At 41.5% G+C, this 19,198-nt stretch overlaps 1 protein-coding gene across 1 annotated transcript in view; it reads left to right on the forward strand.

Moving 5' to 3' along the window:
* Nucleotides 1-19,198, forward strand: part of CFAP54 (cilia and flagella associated protein 54) — a 405,582-nt gene that overhangs the window by 331,561 nt on the left and 54,823 nt on the right. The window contains exons 58-59 of the mRNA XM_040408225.1: nucleotides 7,744-7,899; nucleotides 16,339-16,447. Of these exons, the coding sequence (XP_040264159.1) occupies nucleotides 7,744-7,899; nucleotides 16,339-16,447 (265 nt within the window). The remainder of the gene's footprint in view (nucleotides 1-7,743; nucleotides 7,900-16,338; nucleotides 16,448-19,198) is intronic.

Below are 19,198 nucleotides of genomic sequence, written 5' to 3' on the forward strand. Positions count from 1 at the left end.
TGCCATAAAAACAAAATCCATAAAACTATGGTCAAATTGTGTTTCTTCCCAGTTCTACCCTATTTGGATTTTTTTTCAGTTTCCACTACATTGTATGCAATATTAAATGATGCCATTAGAAAATACTAATTGTCCATCAAAAAACAAACATACCTGTATGTGAATGGCAGGAAGTGAAAAACGAAAACGCAAAAATGGAAAATCAGTAATTAATTTTGGGATGTCTACAAATCGTGAATATAATACCCGCGCAGGTTAAGGGATTAGATTGCTATTTAATGGTGGAATATTCTAGCTATATACACCCAAATGCTTATAGTCAAGTTATGTATCTAACTGAGTGGCAGATGGAGAGGGGTTGGTGTTGTCAAATGCCTTCTTTTCTTAAGGACCACCCTGATATTATTAAGATTTCAAAATCGATCAAAACAAGAATAAAAATAAAAGAGGAAGCAATAATGAATAAAAAGAAACAAGAATTTGAAAGAGATCTAATTACGATAAATAATATGAGAGAAAATAGTTTGGAAGATATATCAGAGGATAATACATCCCATTACAACACAATAGATGTCACCAACTGTGAAGGACAGGCTATCTCTATAGGCAACATCTCACTGTATGAAGTTAGCATAGAAGATATGGGTGTAGATGAGAATACAATCAGGAAGATTAATCCTCTACCATTGTCACCACTGATTCAGATAAATAATAAAAATAGAGAAAATGGCTCCATAATCACTAAAAATAGATATGAAGTTCTTGACTCAATTAATGAAGATGACAACAATAGCGAAAAGCTAAACTTAAACAAGAATAAGCAAGAAACAAATAAAGAAGATCATACTAACCCTTCAAATAATAATAACGAGACAAAACATATGAGTTAGGCTACATGCACACGACCGTGCCATTTTTTGCGGTCCGCCAACCGCGGATCCGCAAAAAACGGAAGCCGTCCGTGTGCCTTCCACAATTTGCGTAACGGAACGGGTGGCCCATTGTAGACATGCCTATTCTTGTCCGCAAAACGGACAAGAATAGGACATGCTATATTTTTTTGCGGGGCCACGGAACGGTGCAACGGATGCGGACAGCACACGGAGTGCTGTCCGCATCTTTAGCGGCCCCATTGAAGTTAATGGGTCCGCACCCGAGCCGCAAAAACGGCGGCTCGGATGCGGACCCAAACAACGGCCATGTGCATGAGGCCTTATAGCACTATTGTACAAAAAAGGACTAGTCTAGAAGGAAAATCGCTAAAAACAGATTTAAAGCAACCCATTACCAAAACAAACACGAAAAGAAAAACTGTGAGGAAGGATTTTTTCCAAGCAAATCCCTCAAGAAAAAAAACACAGAGAGGAAGGAGGGGAAAGGGTTTAACAAAGAAAAATAATAAGAAAAATACAAAGGGACAAGGTATCTACAACCTGAGTAAATATAAAAAAGGGTGAAGTAGAACTACTAGAAAAAGGTTTAGTTCGCTCCAACATCTGCATTTTGCCCCTTTGATGGTTTTAAAGGCATAAAAAAATTCCTGCGGAATCTAGCTCTAAAGAAATATTTTTAAAAAAAGGGTAAGACAGATGAGATCGATATGGATAATAAAGAACAAATAAAAGCATCATGTGGCTTCATACACTGAACTAAAATCTAAATCCCAGTTTAACCCCCTAGGAGAATACTCAGATGCCTTTAAAACTTTTTAAACTCTAGTATTACGGAATTTACGCAAAATTAATCCAAGAAAGAAAAAAGGCCCACAGAATTTGTCCAATGAGGAGAAAAAAGGAATTAGAACGCCACAGATGAATAATAACATCGTTATAAGAAGGGCAGATAAAGTGGGGGGGGATTGTTATTTTGGACCAGGAAGCTTACCACAAAGAATCAATAAGACTACTTATGGATAAAACAACCTATAAAAAATCCTACTGATTCATACAAAAAGAAATTAAATATATTAACAAAAAAGGTAAATCAAAGGGTATCCTATCTATGGATGAATTAACATACATAAATAATCAAAATCTGAGGGTGCCAATGTTTTACTACCTACCCAAAATTCATAAGTGTCAGATTAATCCTCCAGGAAGACCCATAATCTCAGGGATTGAAGGTTTGACTTCAAATCTATCTAGATACGTTGATGTCCTGTTGCAGAAAAGCGTACAGAAACTCCCAGCCTATTTAAAAGACACAAAGCACATCTTACAGCTATTAAAGGAGATAGAATGGCAAGATGACTACATCATAGGCACCTTGGACGTTACCTCATTGTATACTATAATTGAGAACACGAAAGGAAGAGAAGCAACAGAATACTTCCTGAGGAATAGGTAGACTTCATAGGGGAGTGTATTACTTTTATTCTTACCCATAATTATTTTAAATATGAGAATGGATTTTATTTGCAGACGTGGGGACCGCAGTGGGGACCAGATTCGCACTGAGTTTCGCAAACCTGTATATGGGTAGGTGGGAGGACCTTACCATATACGCACAGGGGGTGCTTGGGTGCGAATCTGGTCTTCTGGAAAAGATTTATAGACGACATTGTTTTTATTTGGAGGGGAGGAGAACCCCTATTGGATCAATTTTTTAATGAAATAAATAAAAATGAGTTTTAATTGCATTTTACACCCAATTGGAGTCGGCAACAAATACATTTTTTTGATTTAACCATTTTTATTGAAAATGGCCAAATACAAACCAAAATATATCATAAGCCCACTGATAGTAACAGTTTTATACCTCTTGACAGCTGCCACTTATCCATTTGGCTCACAAACATCCCTTGCACATCAGATCTCATAGGAATTGCAGTAGCATTGAACATTTTGAAAAAGAAACTGCTGAATTAAATAAAAAATTTATGGCAAAAGGGTACAAAATAAACAAACAATCTAGAACCCATTATAGAACAAGTAAAATAACTGGATCGTAATGAACTGCTACTGAATGAGAAAATAACAATAAAAACAAAAAGAGAAACAGCAATAGAAATAAATGGTGAAGAAAGAGAAAAGGACATCCAGATTAAGCCATAATAACAAAATACAGTGAAGGAGAAGGGGCCATTAGGAGGATTGTGAGACGTCATTGGGACATTTTAAGACAAGATAAGTTAATAGGAGATAGAATCCCTGTGTGTCCCATTTTCACATTTAGAAAAGCACAAAATCTAGCTAATAGACCCCTCTATAAAACCCTCTCAGAAAAAAGAATTTAGCTATATAGATAAGATCAAGAAAGGTTTCTTCCCCTGTAAAATGTGCTGTAATTGTAAGTTAGTGAAACAGCAAATAAAAAATCTGACGTTCGAAATGGGAGATAACCTACATGTATATAAGATTGAAAATCATATTACCTGTAACACTAAAGGAGTAAAGTAAAATATATGTAGGTAGAACTAAGCGTGCAATGAAAATAAGAATTAGAGAACATGTAAAAAAACGTACACAAAAAATTTGATGGATATCCATTATCACGCCACTATGCAGAGTACCACGCAGGTAGATTTACAAACTCGTCGTTTGGGGTTATAGTTAAAAGGGATATAAGGGGCGGAAACTTCATTAAACAAATGTCACGCTGCGAGAGCAAATGGATATTCAGGCTAAATAGTTTAGCACCAAAGGGCTTGTTTGCCTTCTAAATGCACATACTCTGTGTAGATGAATAGACCGTGACCAGGATATAGTACATTGATTGAAAGATGGATGAGGATTTGAGAAAAGTCCAGATTGACAGCACAGAGCATCCCTGACGAAGGAACCTGTTGGTTCCGAAATGCGTCGGATGAATTTTGTCCCTTGGAAGCATCCATAGTAATGTTGTGACGTCACACGAATATGCTCCCAAACTTCCTCACCTGTCAGCTCCTTCGTGCGCATGTCAGCTACCGGCCGGAGCGGTGCATGCGCAGGAAGTAGAGCTTCACTGCACCAGAAGAAAAGAAGGCGTTTGACAACACCAACCGCTCTCCATCTGCCAATATTCCACCATTAAATCGCAATATAATCCCTTAACCTGCGCGGGTATTATATTCACAATTTTTATATATGTATATTTGCTGAGTCAGGGCAGTGGACTCATTCTAATAACCCTGCAACGGCTCCTCATCTGTGATACTGGGGAGAAAGTGATTAAATTAGCGGGAGCGCAAGTGCTACACCTCACTAATTTTGGGATGTGATCCCATAAGTGCTTATTTCACCTTATTGCCCTGCCTGCAGTACTGTATACAGAGCCTTTTTTAATACTATGTATTTGTACTTTGTTTCCGATGTATAGCTTTATTGGGTGATATGGTATAGCAGAGTTAGAATTCTCCATGTCTACCCTTTTTGATTGATGCAGTGGTCCAATAATTACTAAAATACATATGTACACAAATTATTGATAATTGATAAGCCTATAACATCATATTGCAAAATAGATTTGGTACTGTGTAGACTTGTACTACTATCATGCAAGATTTCATTTTTCACATATACATCGGGTATGACTTTTGTATGCACTCACATGAAGTTCAATGCAGTGTTTGAGTGCATGAATTATATTATTTGGTGCATGCAATGTATTGAGACAGGGTATGTTTATTAATATACATTTGTATATGGGGGAGAATATGGATGTGCATCCTCATGAGATGTTTACCACATGGGTTGTTGAAATAATTTCCTTTATTAGGCTGTATGGTTCATTTTTCCCGCATATCATACTATACATTGTCTGGGTATGTATCACATGTTTTTTCTTTTATCACTAACTCCATTGGGTGACTTGGTTTTAAAGGGAGTCTGTCACCTCCATATGACCATATACAGTGCTTACATGGCTCTGTAGCACACCTATACATGATTGTAATGGTACCTTTGTACTTTTCTTTAGACTTGCACAAGCAGGAAAAACAGTGTTTAATTCATATGCAAATGAGCACTCGCAAGTGCCCAGGGGTGGCATTTAGTGTGTAGGTGCCCAGGCTGCTCTGCCTTCTTTTCACTTTACTCCTCCCCAGCCTCTGCCTTTGCCCGCCCTCCAAGTCCCTTGCGTCATTGAAAGGTCCAGCCGAGGGCATGCGCACTAGGTGAATCGATGCAGTGCCCACAATGGGCATCACCGTGCCCCGGCCTGACGAAGCAGTGCACAGGCGTGGGATCTCGGCCGGACCTATCGATGGCGCAAAGGACTTGGAGGGCGGGCAAAGGCTAGGGAGGAGTAAAGTGAAAAGAAGGCAGAGCAGCCTGGGCACCTACACACTGAAGGCCGCCCCCGGGCACTTGCGAGTGCTCATTTGCATGTGAATTAAACTTAGTTTTTCCTGCTTGTGCAAGTGTAAAGAAAAGTACAAAGGTACCATTACAATCCTGTATAGGTGTGCTACAGAGCCATGTAAGCACTGTATATGGTCATATGGTGGTGACCGACTCCCTTTAAATATTTTATGTTTCCATTTCCTCCTGTGTTACGATTAAGTGCGAAAGCTTGAAACACTTTATCGAGAGGATTCAATGGAGTATTTTTAACATGCTACATTAAAAGGTTTTAAATACCGGGTGCTGGATTTACAAAATGTTTCAAAGAGCACTGATATTCAACTAATTTAAATATCACAATATCTCAGTACTAAAGTATTATCCTATGACACATGGGTTTTATTTATCAAATCCAAGGAATTTTTTTGACAGCTGAACCTGGCTCTAATTCCAGCCATTGGGTGGCTGCGTGGAAAACACTTTCCATTATTTTCAGTGGGAAGCTGTGGCTTATGCCAGCTACCATGCCAAGAAAAGACATGTTGATTTTTGACATGTAATCTGCGCCAAATTCAGCTGTCAAATAACTCTGTGATCAACCATTAACAAAAAACTGGCCTTTTGACAACAGCAGCAAATTTTATGCATACACATTTTGCTAAAGATAAGCCATCCCCAAGTATCTATTTTTAGGTGTCTTCAAACGTGCTTTACATGTTGCTGTGCACAATACGCACTAGAAGATGCTTCACTGGTAAATCAAGGACCATGAACTGGAATGAACCTTCGCTCACGGTGCATCTACACATGATGTTGCACTCTTCTTTTCCACTTGACTCCGATTATAGAAGCATAATATGCGGCTGATTGTCACGACCTATCTTATTTCTTATATCACCACCTTGAGCTTAGGTCGCCTCTTCTCACTTATACCATATAATGTAATCCAACTTTCTTAACAAGTATAGAATATTTAACACATTGTGATTAATAGCTGCTGCACTTTGAAATATTGAGCAATAATGAAATAAAAATGATCATTATCTTGTTGTCGTGCTATGAGTAATAGTGCGGTGCTTTCATTTGCTGCTGTTTAATTAACAATCTTTCGACTGCTTTTTATGTCCGTCATCTAGAATGCGCATTTGGGCACACCTCCAGTGTTAGCTTTTGTTTGTGCCAAATAATACTGAATCAGTGCTTGCTTTGTGTTACAGATTTTCTTTTTTTATGTAAATTTTTGTTACAGATTTTCTTTCATTTTTTGTATTTTTGCGTTACAGATTCTAGCTCTCTAAAAATAATGTTTGGTAATTTATTTCACAAGCCAATTACTATTATAATTATATATTTACTTTAATGGTAATGCCTTTTGGGAGTGAAGAGATTTGTATCTATTTGTCGAATTTAAGGCTTTGATGATCTAACGGTTTTATGTACAATTATCTTATTCATTGTAGAATCAAAAGTTGTATAACTCTCTGGCCCAGATTTACCAATGCACCTAGAATATGTCTAAAAAGTGGTGCAAATTGGTGCAATTTTGGCACAACTAGGGTTTCTCCAATTTTTCAACTTGTCCAAAAAGGGGGTAGAGGATAATGGGAATAGATGTGGCTTTACTGGAAAGGTAGCAGGGCCTAAGTGGCAATGTTTTACGCCACAATTCATGTGTAAAATGTCTCAACGTAAGCTACCAGTTGTTAGTATAGAGCTAAACAAATGTGTTTAAATGGGCCTAAGCCACTGTGATAAACCTGGGGCAGGTCTAGAAGGCCACCTACAGGCCTAATAAATTGCCTCCTCTGCATTTCAATTCCTTACCCTTGTAAAAAGATTCATTTCAGAAGCTGAAAACCTGGTGACACGGGTACAGAGCTTTGATGTGATGTAACAGTTTTTGTACCTGTATGAGAAGTGCATGAACAGGGCAGATTTTCAATCTCTGAATGTTTCTATTCATTAACAGCAAGCAAAGAATTGAAAAGCAATGTAAAAAAAAAGCTGCATAACCCCTGTTCATGTACACTATTTGAGCATGCCTTGGCCCTTCTCTCTTTTAAAGCAATAGGAAAAATTTGGTAATTCAGTTTTTTTCTTGTTTTTTTTTCTTTCTCTTTGTTTTGTACAGATGTTGCCATTTTTTGTGTCAGACATTATTTCAATGGAACAGAAAGTGGCATATTTCTATCACAATAATGTCTTTTGGCCTGTAACATTTATTATCCCCTAAATTGTATTTATTTTTGCTGATTGTTTGCTCAGGTATACAGATAGACTGCATTCATATGGCCATATTCCCTGTCCATTCTGGGATTGTTCCCGCTTTCTTTTTTTCCTGTTTTATACTTTTGTCTGGTAATAGGTAGATTCAACACTGACAGACAATATGGCCATGTGAGTGCAGCATTATAATATATAAGAAATATAAAGAAAACCCTGGAATGCAATAACAATAATAATTTATTCTTTTCTGCAGGGCACATACTGACTCTCCACGCAAATTCTCCTTCTGAGCCTGTTAATCCATCTTACATTTTGCCAAGTCTTAATCTGTGCAACATGGCATTAGGACTATGCCGTTTGTCTGCATTTCGACAAAGGGATTTGGAAGCTGAGTTGCTCTTTTTGAAAGGTATTATGTCATGGATACATCCATTACAAATATCTAGTATGGATAAGAGTCCTTTAGTTCACCACCTTCTGAGTGCACAAGATTCTTGCTGCTGCTCCAGTTGCTTAAAAATGCACAATGTGAAAATATCTAGTATGGTATGTGAGGTATAGCTAAATGCTAGAATTATACAATACTATAATTATAATTGTTCAAGACTTGTATGTAGTTTGCTGGACAATATAGCCAGTGTTATCATCTTGTAAACAAACTGAGTTATGACACCATTCATAAAAGGGTTTTAAGACCTGATAAACATACAGAAAAGTACCTATATGTGTTTGAATGTTCAACAGATGATACTACTGTAGCTCAGAAGTGGTTATTTTGTTTTACTTTATCTTGTACAGCTGTGTACAGCACCTTTGTTTTTAAGCTGCTAGGGCTTTCTTTGGGTGGGTTTACCAATGTTCAGGACTGCTGTTCACATGATGCCTCTCCCCCTCACAGACATTACCTCTATTTATAGCTGCCTGAATGTCCTTCAGTTACTATTTAAAATATAGTGCTTTAATTACTCCTCCTCTGTTCTGTTACTTAGATGCTCACTGACACTGCATTATTGGCTCCCCAGAGTGTGAAACACAATACCTCCAGAGACAGAGAAGAAGGAGGAGAGCCAGGGAGCAGTGGAAATATGAGGCTTGTGATGTGTAACACCCTTTACATCACAGAGGGATGAGGGGAGATAAACTCTGGGAGCATGACTATGTCTTAATAAAGCCCTAAGGTGGCAATGGTTCTGCTGAAGTTATGAAGAGGCGCCTGTCACGGCTGTATGTGAGCAACAAGAGCATACACAGTAAGCAGAGCTACTGACCGGACCCAAACTAGGGAGGATAAAGGGTGACCCCTGTCAGACCCTCAAAGCTCTCCCTATGCTGCTAAAGCACATGCCCGGATCCAAATGGTGGAACGAGGCATGCCCGCGTACCTAAGACTGATGACCACTGTAACCCCTACAATAGTGGAAGGGGCACGGCCACCGGTGCCCTGCTCAGTATATGGAGGGAACCGTGGTCGCCTCAGATCCAGTCAGAAAATAAACAGATACACTACAATGTCTGCACACTTAGCTGAAGGAGCTGCAGCAGCAGAGAAGACGGATCCAAAGACAGCTGGCAATATCCGGAGTACTTGCTGCAGCAGAACACAGGTCCAGTGAAATGATAGCTTACAAGTGAAAATACTCAAGCAAGAGCTACAACTCAAATGAAAAATATAATCCACACCCTACAAAAGGAGGAGGGGTGATTTAAAGGCAGGGAAATCAAACGCAGGAGGAACAGCTGGGAGGAAGGAAACAGAAAGTAAAAACCTCATCACAGGGGCGGAGAAACAGAGCAGTGAGAACTCCTCCAAGCTCTAGTAGTGACATCATCACAGGGGTGGAGAAACAGAGCTGTGAGAACGTCTCAAAGCTCTGGTAGTGACAGTACCCCCCCCCCCCCCCCCCTCTACGGGTGGACTCCGGACACCCAGGACCCACCTTCTCAGGATGAGCCCTATGAAATGCCCTGATGAGGCGAGTGGCTTTAATGTCCAACACTGGAACCCACATCCTCTCCTCAGGACCATAACCCTTCCAATGAACGAGGTACTGAAGAGAACCGCGGACAATGCGAGAGTCCACAATTCTGGAAACCTCAAACTCCAGATTGCCATCAACCAAAATCGGAGGAGGAGGCAAAGAGGAGGGTACCGTGGGCTGGACATATGGTTTTAAGAGAGATCTGTGAAATACATTATGTATCTTCCAAACCCGTGGAAGATCAAGACGGAAGGCAACAGGATTGATGACTGACAAGGTTTTATAAGGCCCAATAAACTTGGGACCCAATTTCCAGGAGGGAACCTTCAGTTTAATATTTCTTGTAGACAACCACACCAGATCACCCACATTCAGGTCCAGACCAGGCACACGTCTCTTAGCCACACGCTTATACTTCTCACTCATCTTTGTAAGATTACTCTGAATCTTTTGCCAAATGGTAGACAAAGACGAGGAAAATCTCTCCTCCTCAGGTAAACCAGAAAGAGCCCCTCCCGAGAATGTCCCAAACTGCGGATGGAACCCATATGCACCAAAGAATGGTGACTTATCAGAAGATTCCTGACGACGGTTGTTCAGAGCAAACTCAGCAAGAGGGAGAAATGAACACCAATCCTCCTGGTTCTCTGCCACAAAACAGCGCAAATATGTCTCCAGATTCTGATTGAGGCGCTCAGTCTGACCATTCGACTGCGGGTGAAAAGCAGAAGAGAAGGACAGCCGAACCCCCAGGCGAGAACAGAAAGCCTTCCAGAACCTGGACACAAACTGCGTGCCTCTATCGGAAACAATATCAGAGGGAATGCCATGCAATTTAACAATATGGTCGACAAACGCTTGCGCCAACGTTTTAGCATTGGGTAAACCAGGGAAAGGTACGAAATGAGCCATCTTGCTAAAACGGTCCACCACCACCAGGATCACCGACTTCCCTGAGGAACGAGGAAGATCCGTGATAAAGTCCATGGACAGGTGTGTCCAAGGACGGGAAGGTATGGGTAACGGGAGAAGGGAACCTGAAGGCCGTGAACGAGGGACCTTAGCGCGAGCGCACGTCTCACAAGCAGCCACAAAACCCTCCACCGACTTACGAAGAGCCGGCCACCAAAATCTCTGAGCAATGAGATCTACCGTGCCTCTACTCCCGGGGTGACCAGCAAGAACAGTATCATGATGCTCCTTGAAGAGTTTGTGACGTAGCTCAGGAGGCACAAACAACTTCCCAGAAGGACAACGGGCAGGTGCCTCAGTCTGGGCAGCCTGGACCTCGGCCTCCAAATCAGAATATAGAGCAGAAACAACTACCCCCCTCCTCCCGGAAAACAGCGAGAGAGAGCATCAGCCTTCACATTTTTGATCCCAGAGCGGACTGTAACAACAAAATTGAATCTGGAGAAGAACAGAGACCATCTGACCTGTCTCGGATTCATACGCCTGGCCGACTCCAAGTATGCCAGATTCTTATGGTCGGTAAAAACGGTGATAGGGTGCCTGGCCCCCTCCAACCATTGGCGCCATTCCTCGAAAGCCAACTTGATGGCCAACAACTCCCTATCTCCCACATCATAGTTTTTCTCTGCCGGGGAGAGTTTTTTAGAGAAAAAGGCACAGGGTCGCCATTTGGCAGGAGAAGGGCCCTGGGACAAAACCGCACCCACACCCACCTCGGAAGCATCCACCTCAACAATAAAAGGTAAGGAAACATCGGGATGCACCAAGACGGGAGCAGACGCAAAACTCTCTTTAATCTTAGAAAAAGCTGCAAGCGCCTCCTCCGACCAAGAGGAAAAATCCGCCCCCTTTTTTGTCATGTCAGTGAGGGGTTTGACAACAGAGGAATAATTCAAAATGAACTTTCTGTAATAGTTCGCAAAACCCAGAAAGCGCATCAATGCCTTCTGATTCTCAGGAAGCTCCCACTCAAGTACAGCACGGACCTTCTCCGGATCCATGCGAAAACCAGAAGCAGAGAGGAGAAAACCCAGAAATTGAATCTCCGATACCATAAAAAGACATTTCTCCAGCTTGGCGTACAATTTATTTTCCCGCAGAATCTGCAGAACCTGAAAAAGATGATCCTGATGGGTCTGAACATCAGGGGAAAAAATCAAAATATCATCAAGATACACTAATACAAATTTCCCCATTAAATGGTAGAAAATACTATTAACAAAATGCTGAAAGACGGCCGGAGCATTCATCAGGCCGAAAGGCATAACGAGATTCTCGAAATGCCCGTTAGGGGTATTAAAGGCCGTTTTCCATTCATCCCCCTCTCTGACCCTGACCAGGTTGTACGCGCCTCTCAAATCCAATTTGGAAAAAACCTTGGCCCCAACAATTTGGTTGAAGAGGTCTGGGATCAGAGGAAGGGGATAGGGATCGCGAATCGTGATACGGTTCAGCTCTCTAAAATCTAGGCAAGGTCTCAGAGAGCCATCTTTTTTTTTAACAAAAAAAAAAAACCCGCGGCAACAGGTGATTTTGAGGGACGAATATGTCCCTTATCGAGACTCTCAGAGATATAGGTTCGCATTGCGAGTCTTTCCGGTTGTGAGAGATTGTAGAGGCGTGCTTTTGGCAGCTTGGCGCCGGGAATGAGGTTAATGGGACAGTCAAACTCCCGGTGAGGAGGTAGCTCCTGAACACCGCTCTCGGAAAACACGTCCGAGAAATCAGAGAGAAATGATGGCACAGTTTTAGTAGACACCTCTGCAAAAGTCGCTGTGAGACAATTCTCTCTACAAAAGTCACTCCACTCATTTATTTGCCTTCCTTGCCAATCAATAGTGGGGTTATGTCTAGTGAGCCAGGGTAACCCCAAAACTAGAGGAGAAGGCAATCCGTTAAGGACAAAACAAGATATATCCTCCACATGAGTGTCACCTACAGCTAGCCGGATATTGTGAACAATGCCCTTCAGAGATCTCTGTGAGAGTGGAGCAGAGTCAATAGCAAAAACAGGTATATCCTTTTCTAATGTGCAAACCTGAAAACCATGCATGGCTACAAATTGAGTGTTAATAAGATTGACGGCCGCTCCACTATCGACAAAAATCTCACAAGAAATGACTTTGCTCTCTAGCGCCACCCTGGCAGACAGGAGAAAACTGGAACTGCAGGTCAGAGGAAAAGCATCAATTCCTACATCAACTTTGCCCAAAGTAGCAGATGAAGCAGAATTTGATGATTTTCCTTTTGAGGTTTTTCTCTTATTATCGCTCTTAGTACAGTTCAAGAATCTCCTAGACGGACAAACATTTGCCAAATGACCTATTCCCCCACAACAAAAACACACCATACTCTGAGGACTAAATCCTCTTTTATCAGGGGCAAGTCGACCTAGCTGCATGGGCTCCTCCTCAGAGGGGAGCGAGACAGGATGAGGCCCCTGCACACTGAATGAGTCCGCACCACTGCCCCTAGACTCACAATGGCTGGACAGAGAGGTCTCGTTTCTTTCTCTTAGACGCCTGTCAAGGCGTACCGCCAATGACATGGCAGACTCTAAGGACGTTGGTCTCTCATGGAAAGCAAACGCATATTTCAATCTCTCTGAGAGACCATGACAGAATTGACTCCGGAGTGCAGCATCATTCCAACCTGAATCAGCTGCCCATCTCCGAAATTGAGAACAATAAAGCTCCGCAGACAGTTTGTTCTGGCATAAAAAACGTAAGTTAGATTCGGCCAGAGCAACACAATCCGGGTCATCATATATCTGCCCCAGGGCCACAAAAAATCTTTCCACGGATCGAAGGGAGGGATCCCCTAATGGAAGCGAAAAAGTCCAAGTCTGAGCATTACCCCTGAGCAGGGAGATGACAATCCTCACCCTCTGCTCCTCATTACCAGAGGAGTGGGGACACAAGCAAAAATGGAGTTTGCATGCCTCTCTGAAGCGAACAAAATTCACACATTCTCACATGCATTTGGTTCTGGCGGATTCCAGAGATGTTTTTGAGGTGCAGGCGGCCTGAGCGGGTACGCAATTGAATATAGGGAGTACAGGAAAGATCAGTGTCAAATATAACATCGAGACAGCGGGCATGCTGCCTAGGCATGATTTAGTGCCACACACTGAGATCAGGTTTAAGTAGGTTAGTAGATGGAAAAACACTAGTAGTTCAGTTTTTGAAAGATACATTTTCAGACAGAGAGAGGACATGATGTTAGAGACAGCAGACACTTGTGTCCTGTTGTTCAGCTGGGTGATGTTATTGGAGGAAGTATATAGTTGGGTGTCATTGGCATAGAAATTATACTGAAAACCAAATCTGATCGTAGTCTGTCCAATAGGGGCTGTGTAGAGAGAAAAGAGGAGAGGACTGAACCCTGAGGAACTCCAACAGCAAGACGGAGAGGAGGGGAAGTAGAGCCAGCAAATGGCACACTGAAAGAGTCGCCAGAGAGATCGGAAGAAACCCAAGCGAGAACAGTGTCCTTAAGACCGATAGATTGGAGCATGATGAAGAGGAGATTGTGGTCTGCAGTGTCAAATGCTGCACAGAGATTGAGGAGAATTAGTGAAGAGTAGTCACCATTGCAGTCAGGAGGTCATTTTGGTGAGGGCAGTTTCTGTAGAATGTCGGGTGCTAAAACCAGATTGTAATGGATCAAGGCAAGAGTTGGCTGAGAGATAGCAGATGAGGCGACAGTAGACTAAATGCTCCAGGAGTTTAGAGATGAAGGGGAGATTAGAGACAGGTCTGTAGTTAGTTGCGTAGGACAGGTCAAGAGAAGGTGTTTTTAATAATGGGGTTATGACAAAGTGTTTGAAAGAAGAGTGGAATATGCCAGAAGAGAGAGAGAGAGGTTGAAGATTTTAGTTAGGTGAGTTGAGACAGCCGGGGAGACAGACTGGAGGAGGTGTGAGAGAATGGGGTAATTAATACATGTGTGATGAGTAAAGTCCAGCCAGGGATGGCAAAGAAGAAAACGGCCATTATGCGTGTTTTATATCAAGCCAGGAAAAGTATTGCACAACATTGGATAGATCCAGAATCACCTACACTGAAAGAGCTAGTAGACAGGGTTCACATCTTGGTAAAGTTAGAAAGGTATGTCTATCAGAAGAGAGGAGCGGTCAAAATTTTTTAAATAGTATGGTTCTCGTGGTTGAGATATTACAACACTATTTAACAGTATATTGGGTGGAAAGTGTCCAAAATATTGTATGCTGGATTATTTTATTTCCTGCCTGTTAGGAAGTATGGTGACCATTTATATGTTGGATGGATGAAAGATGAATATGTGAGCTGTTGAGGACAGGGGATGGAATGGCGGTCACGGAAGACATATGGGAGAGAGTATGTTAATGGTGTATGGATAAGACTATCATGGAAATTATTCTGGACTTTACTTGGTCGCAGGACTGAAAAAGGGGTGGGAGGGAAGAGGGGGGTGGGTGGGTGTAAGGGGTTGTTACTGTAATAATATATTGTTTTTATGAAAATCAAATAAAAATTATCTGATTTAAAAAAAAAATACATGTGTGATGAGAAGTAGAGAGGAGCATGGAGGCTTCTTCTTCTGTTACTGGGTCAAATGTGGAGAGTGAGTCAGAGGAGGTGCAGTAGGGAAGGGGATGGATGGCACTTAGAGGCTAGGAGCTAATTCCCTGCTGGATATTTTAAATTTTCTCTTTTAAATAGATGGCTAGCTCTTCAGCACAGAGGTCTGTACTAGAAGCCTGCACTTTTGGACTGAGAAGGGAGTGAAAAGTGCCAAAGAGTTTTTTATTATTATTGGATAGTGAGGAGATCAGGGTTGTCAAGTAGGTCTGTTTGGCAAGGTGAAGGACAGAGAAGTCAGCATAAATTTGTAATGGACGATATCTTATGGTAAGCGAGTTGTTTTCCATAGGCGTTCGGCACTTCTGGAGCATCGCAGGAGCAATCAAATTTGAGGTGTAAGCCAGGATTGCTTTCATCTCTGTTTGGAGGTTCTAAGTGTAGGGGGCGCTACTTCATTTAGGGTGCTTTTGAAGGTGTCATTATAATGTTTTGCAGCCAGTTCTGGACAGGAGAGGGATGAGATTGGGGACAGTGATGTAAATTTCTAGTGTCAATGTCATGTAGATTTCTGATAAGTAGGAGTGTGCGGAGATGGATGAGGACTTGTGACAGTGAAGGTGAGAAGGTTTGTTGTCAGAGAGCGAGAGAGGAGAGTTAGTAAAGTCAAAAATGGAGCACAGCCAGAAAAAGACTAGGTCAAGTCTGTTACCGTCTTTATACGTCTGAGAGTTTGAAAGTTGTGAAAGTCGAAGAGAGGAGGTTAGAGATAGAAACTGGAAGGCAGACAGGAGATAGGACTGTCAATGGGTATGTTAAAGTCGCCCAAAATTAAAGTTGGTGGTTCTGAGGAAGCAAAGTGATCCAGGAACTGGGTGGGTGAGCCAGGGGGTTGGTAAATAACTGCCAATTTGAGGGAGAAAGGTAGAAAAAGTTTGACTCTTGGACCTCAAAAGATGGAAAAATGAGTGATTGAACTGGGCGAATGTCTGTTGGGGGTATTAAATTTTTTGCCTCAGGCAGCACGAAGCCTATGTGCTTCCCTGCCCCTGGCCACAAAGCACTGAGGGAAGGGGGACCCAAGCTGAACTCTTGCACCAGGGCCCATGAACCTTTAGCTACGCCCCTGGATATCAGATATCCATATTAACAGATATCCATATTAACACAAATAAAACTTTGATGACGTGTATGTAATGTAGCTAATGACCATCAAAAATTATGTATTTAATCATGTGCATTTATTTTATATAAATATTTGACCTAACATAATTTAAAAAAACACATTTTCTAGTACCGGTAATTATTATGGCATATATACGTATATTATTCTAGGTAAGATAGAACGCCTGATGTTTGTCTTAGGAGACCATGAAAAGTCCTGTGCCATCAAATCCTTCTCAGATGCAATCAACATCAGCAGTGTTAATGATCAAAACTTCAGGTAAGACATAAGTACGTAGATCGTATACGTATGTATGTAGATCTATCAAGAAATGTCATGACACAGAATTTTCACAAGTTAAAAAAGCATGCTTCTTATTCCCACAGAATCTGTATGGAAAAGCCGTAAAATACTCCCAGTGCAGATCAGCTCAATTAAATGTGTGGATCTGCAGCGCTTCACACTGCGCATCCTTGTAGTAAATTGCTAATCTGCCACATGTGACCATAACCTTAAAGGGGTTGCTTCACTTCAGCAAATAAGTTATGCAGAGGAAGTTAATACAAGCCACTTACTAATGTATTGTTATTATCATAGTTACATAGTTGTTAACGTTGGAAAAAGACAAAAGTCCATCAAGTCTAACCTGTAATCCTGCTATATCAATCCCTGGATCAATGTCCATCTTCCTTTTAGAAAGGGGTTGGGACAAAGGGAAAGGGTATGTAGAACAAGATTTCTATACATTGTCATAAGCCTTAATATTATTTTTAATTAAAAAGTCATCTAAACCTTTTTTTGAAGCCATCTACTGTAATTACTATGACCAGCTCCTGCGGCAGGCTATTCCAGAGATTCACGGATCTTACTGTAAAGAATGCTTGTCACCTCTTATGACTGAATCTTTTTTTCTCCAGGCGTAGGGATGGCCCCTTGTTTTTTGAGGGGGTTTAACACAGAGTAGCTTCCCTTCATATTTTTTGTATGGTCCGTTTATATATTTGTACAGGTTAATCATGTCCGCCCCTTAGACGTCTTTTTCAAGGCTAAACAAATTATGTTAATTTAATCTTTGCTCATAACTAAGATCTTCCAGGCCCTTTATGAGTTTAGTCGCTCTCCTCTTTACTTTTTCTAACTCCAGGGCATCCTTTTTATGGACTGGTGCCCAGAACTGAACTGCGTATTGCAGTTGAGGCTGCACCAACGCTTTGTATAGTGGCAATATTACACACCTGTCCCACGAGTCCATACCTCCAATACAAAATTCTGTGGGCCTTAGAAGCAGTTGACTGTCATTGCATGCTGTTATTTAGTCTATGATCTACTAATACACCCAGATTCTTCTCAACAAGTGACTCTCCCAGTTTTACTCCCCCAAGTGCATAACTTTACATTTATCTATATTGAATCTCATTTGCCAAGTGGAGGCCCAAACAGTAAGTTTTCCCAAGTCAGCTTGTAACTTATTAACATCTTCCATAGACTGGACTGTTTTACAAAGTTTGGTGTCATTTGCAAAAATAGAAACAGCACTATTAATCCCATCCTCTATGTCATTAATGAATAAGTTAAATAATAGCGGGCCCAGCTATTTTGCTTTCTTTGCTGGCTGGATTCATTTTTATATCACATTATAAACAGTTTGTTTCCATGTTTACGACCACTCTGCAATCCATTAGTGGTGGTCATGCTCGCACACTATAGGAAAAAGCAACAGCATATATGCAGTGCCATGGTCCCAGCCACCAGAGAGGTTGGAATTTTTTCCTATAGTGTGCAAGCACGACCACCACTGACTGCTTGCAGGTTGTTCGGAAACCCTGGATACAAGCAGTGTATGATGTGATGGAAAAATGAATCCAGCCAGCAAAGGAGACAATATGGATAATAACAATTAGTAAGTGGCTTGTATTAACTTTCTTTACATAATAAATGCTATTTGTTGAAGTGAGACAACCCCTTTAAAGGGGTTGTTGAAGTGGGGTAAATTGCTTAGAAAAGCCTCAATTTGGTATGTAAAAAAAATCATACTTAGAGTACCTCACTGATTCTCCAGCGCTCCTGTTCTGATGCTCCACATGCCCCCACGGTCTCTACTTCCTGGTGCCTCATGACGTGCCAATTACTGGCTGAGTAATCATTTCCTGGGCGTCAAGAAGCACAAGGAAACAGAGAGCATCAGAATGGAAGAGGCAGGGGGGTATGATTTTCTTCTATCTTTACACCATGCTGGTGCTTTTCTAAATAAAATCGAGCAGGTACATAGCAGTCAAGTAGGATTTATCAGATTGTCATTGGTATCCTACTTAAAGGGGGAGCTGTCTCATCTCAGACTTTGATGGAGTATTGCTAGGGACCTGCACTAGGGACCCGCACCTATCTCCATAATGGTCCCCCTGAAGAGAAGTGGAAGCATGCTACCCTCCATTCACTGCTATGGGATTTATAAAATTAGCCGAGCGCTGGCACAGCTATTTCTGGTAGTCCCATAGAGGTGAAATGGAGAGGTGGCCGCTATGGGACTTCTGAAAATAGCCGAGCACGCTTGCTGTCCACAGTTTGTTGAGTGGGCAGTGAGAAACCTGCATGTCAGTGTTTCCAACCTCATGCACAAGACTATATTTTGAATCCATGTTTGATTTACAATTTTTGCAGATTGCACACGGGCCCATTAATTTCTATGGGACAGCAAAAAAAAAAAAAAAGACAGCATACAGATGTTATTTGTGTGTTTTCCACAAATTATAGAACGAGAATAGCCATTTCTAGTAATGGGAGTGAGAAAAATGGGGATTGCATTCGGAAGGTGTTCGTATTTTGCGGATCCGTGGTTTGTCGAGCGTCGCGTGCATGAGGCCTAACTTTCGGGGTGTCTGGGAAAAATTATTCTACAGTTAATGGCTGCAGGATGACTCAGTAAGTGAAAGATTGATACTCACCTGCTCCGGTCCTCTGTGATGGCTTCACTGTGTCCATTTTCCAGTTCACAACTTTGTTTACTTTCAGTGTAGCATGGGCATGATCACA

Source organism: Bufo bufo, chromosome 1, assembly GCF_905171765.1.
Source record: "Bufo bufo chromosome 1, aBufBuf1.1, whole genome shotgun sequence".
In the NCBI taxonomy this organism is placed as follows: Eukaryota; Metazoa; Chordata; class Amphibia; order Anura; family Bufonidae; genus Bufo; species Bufo bufo.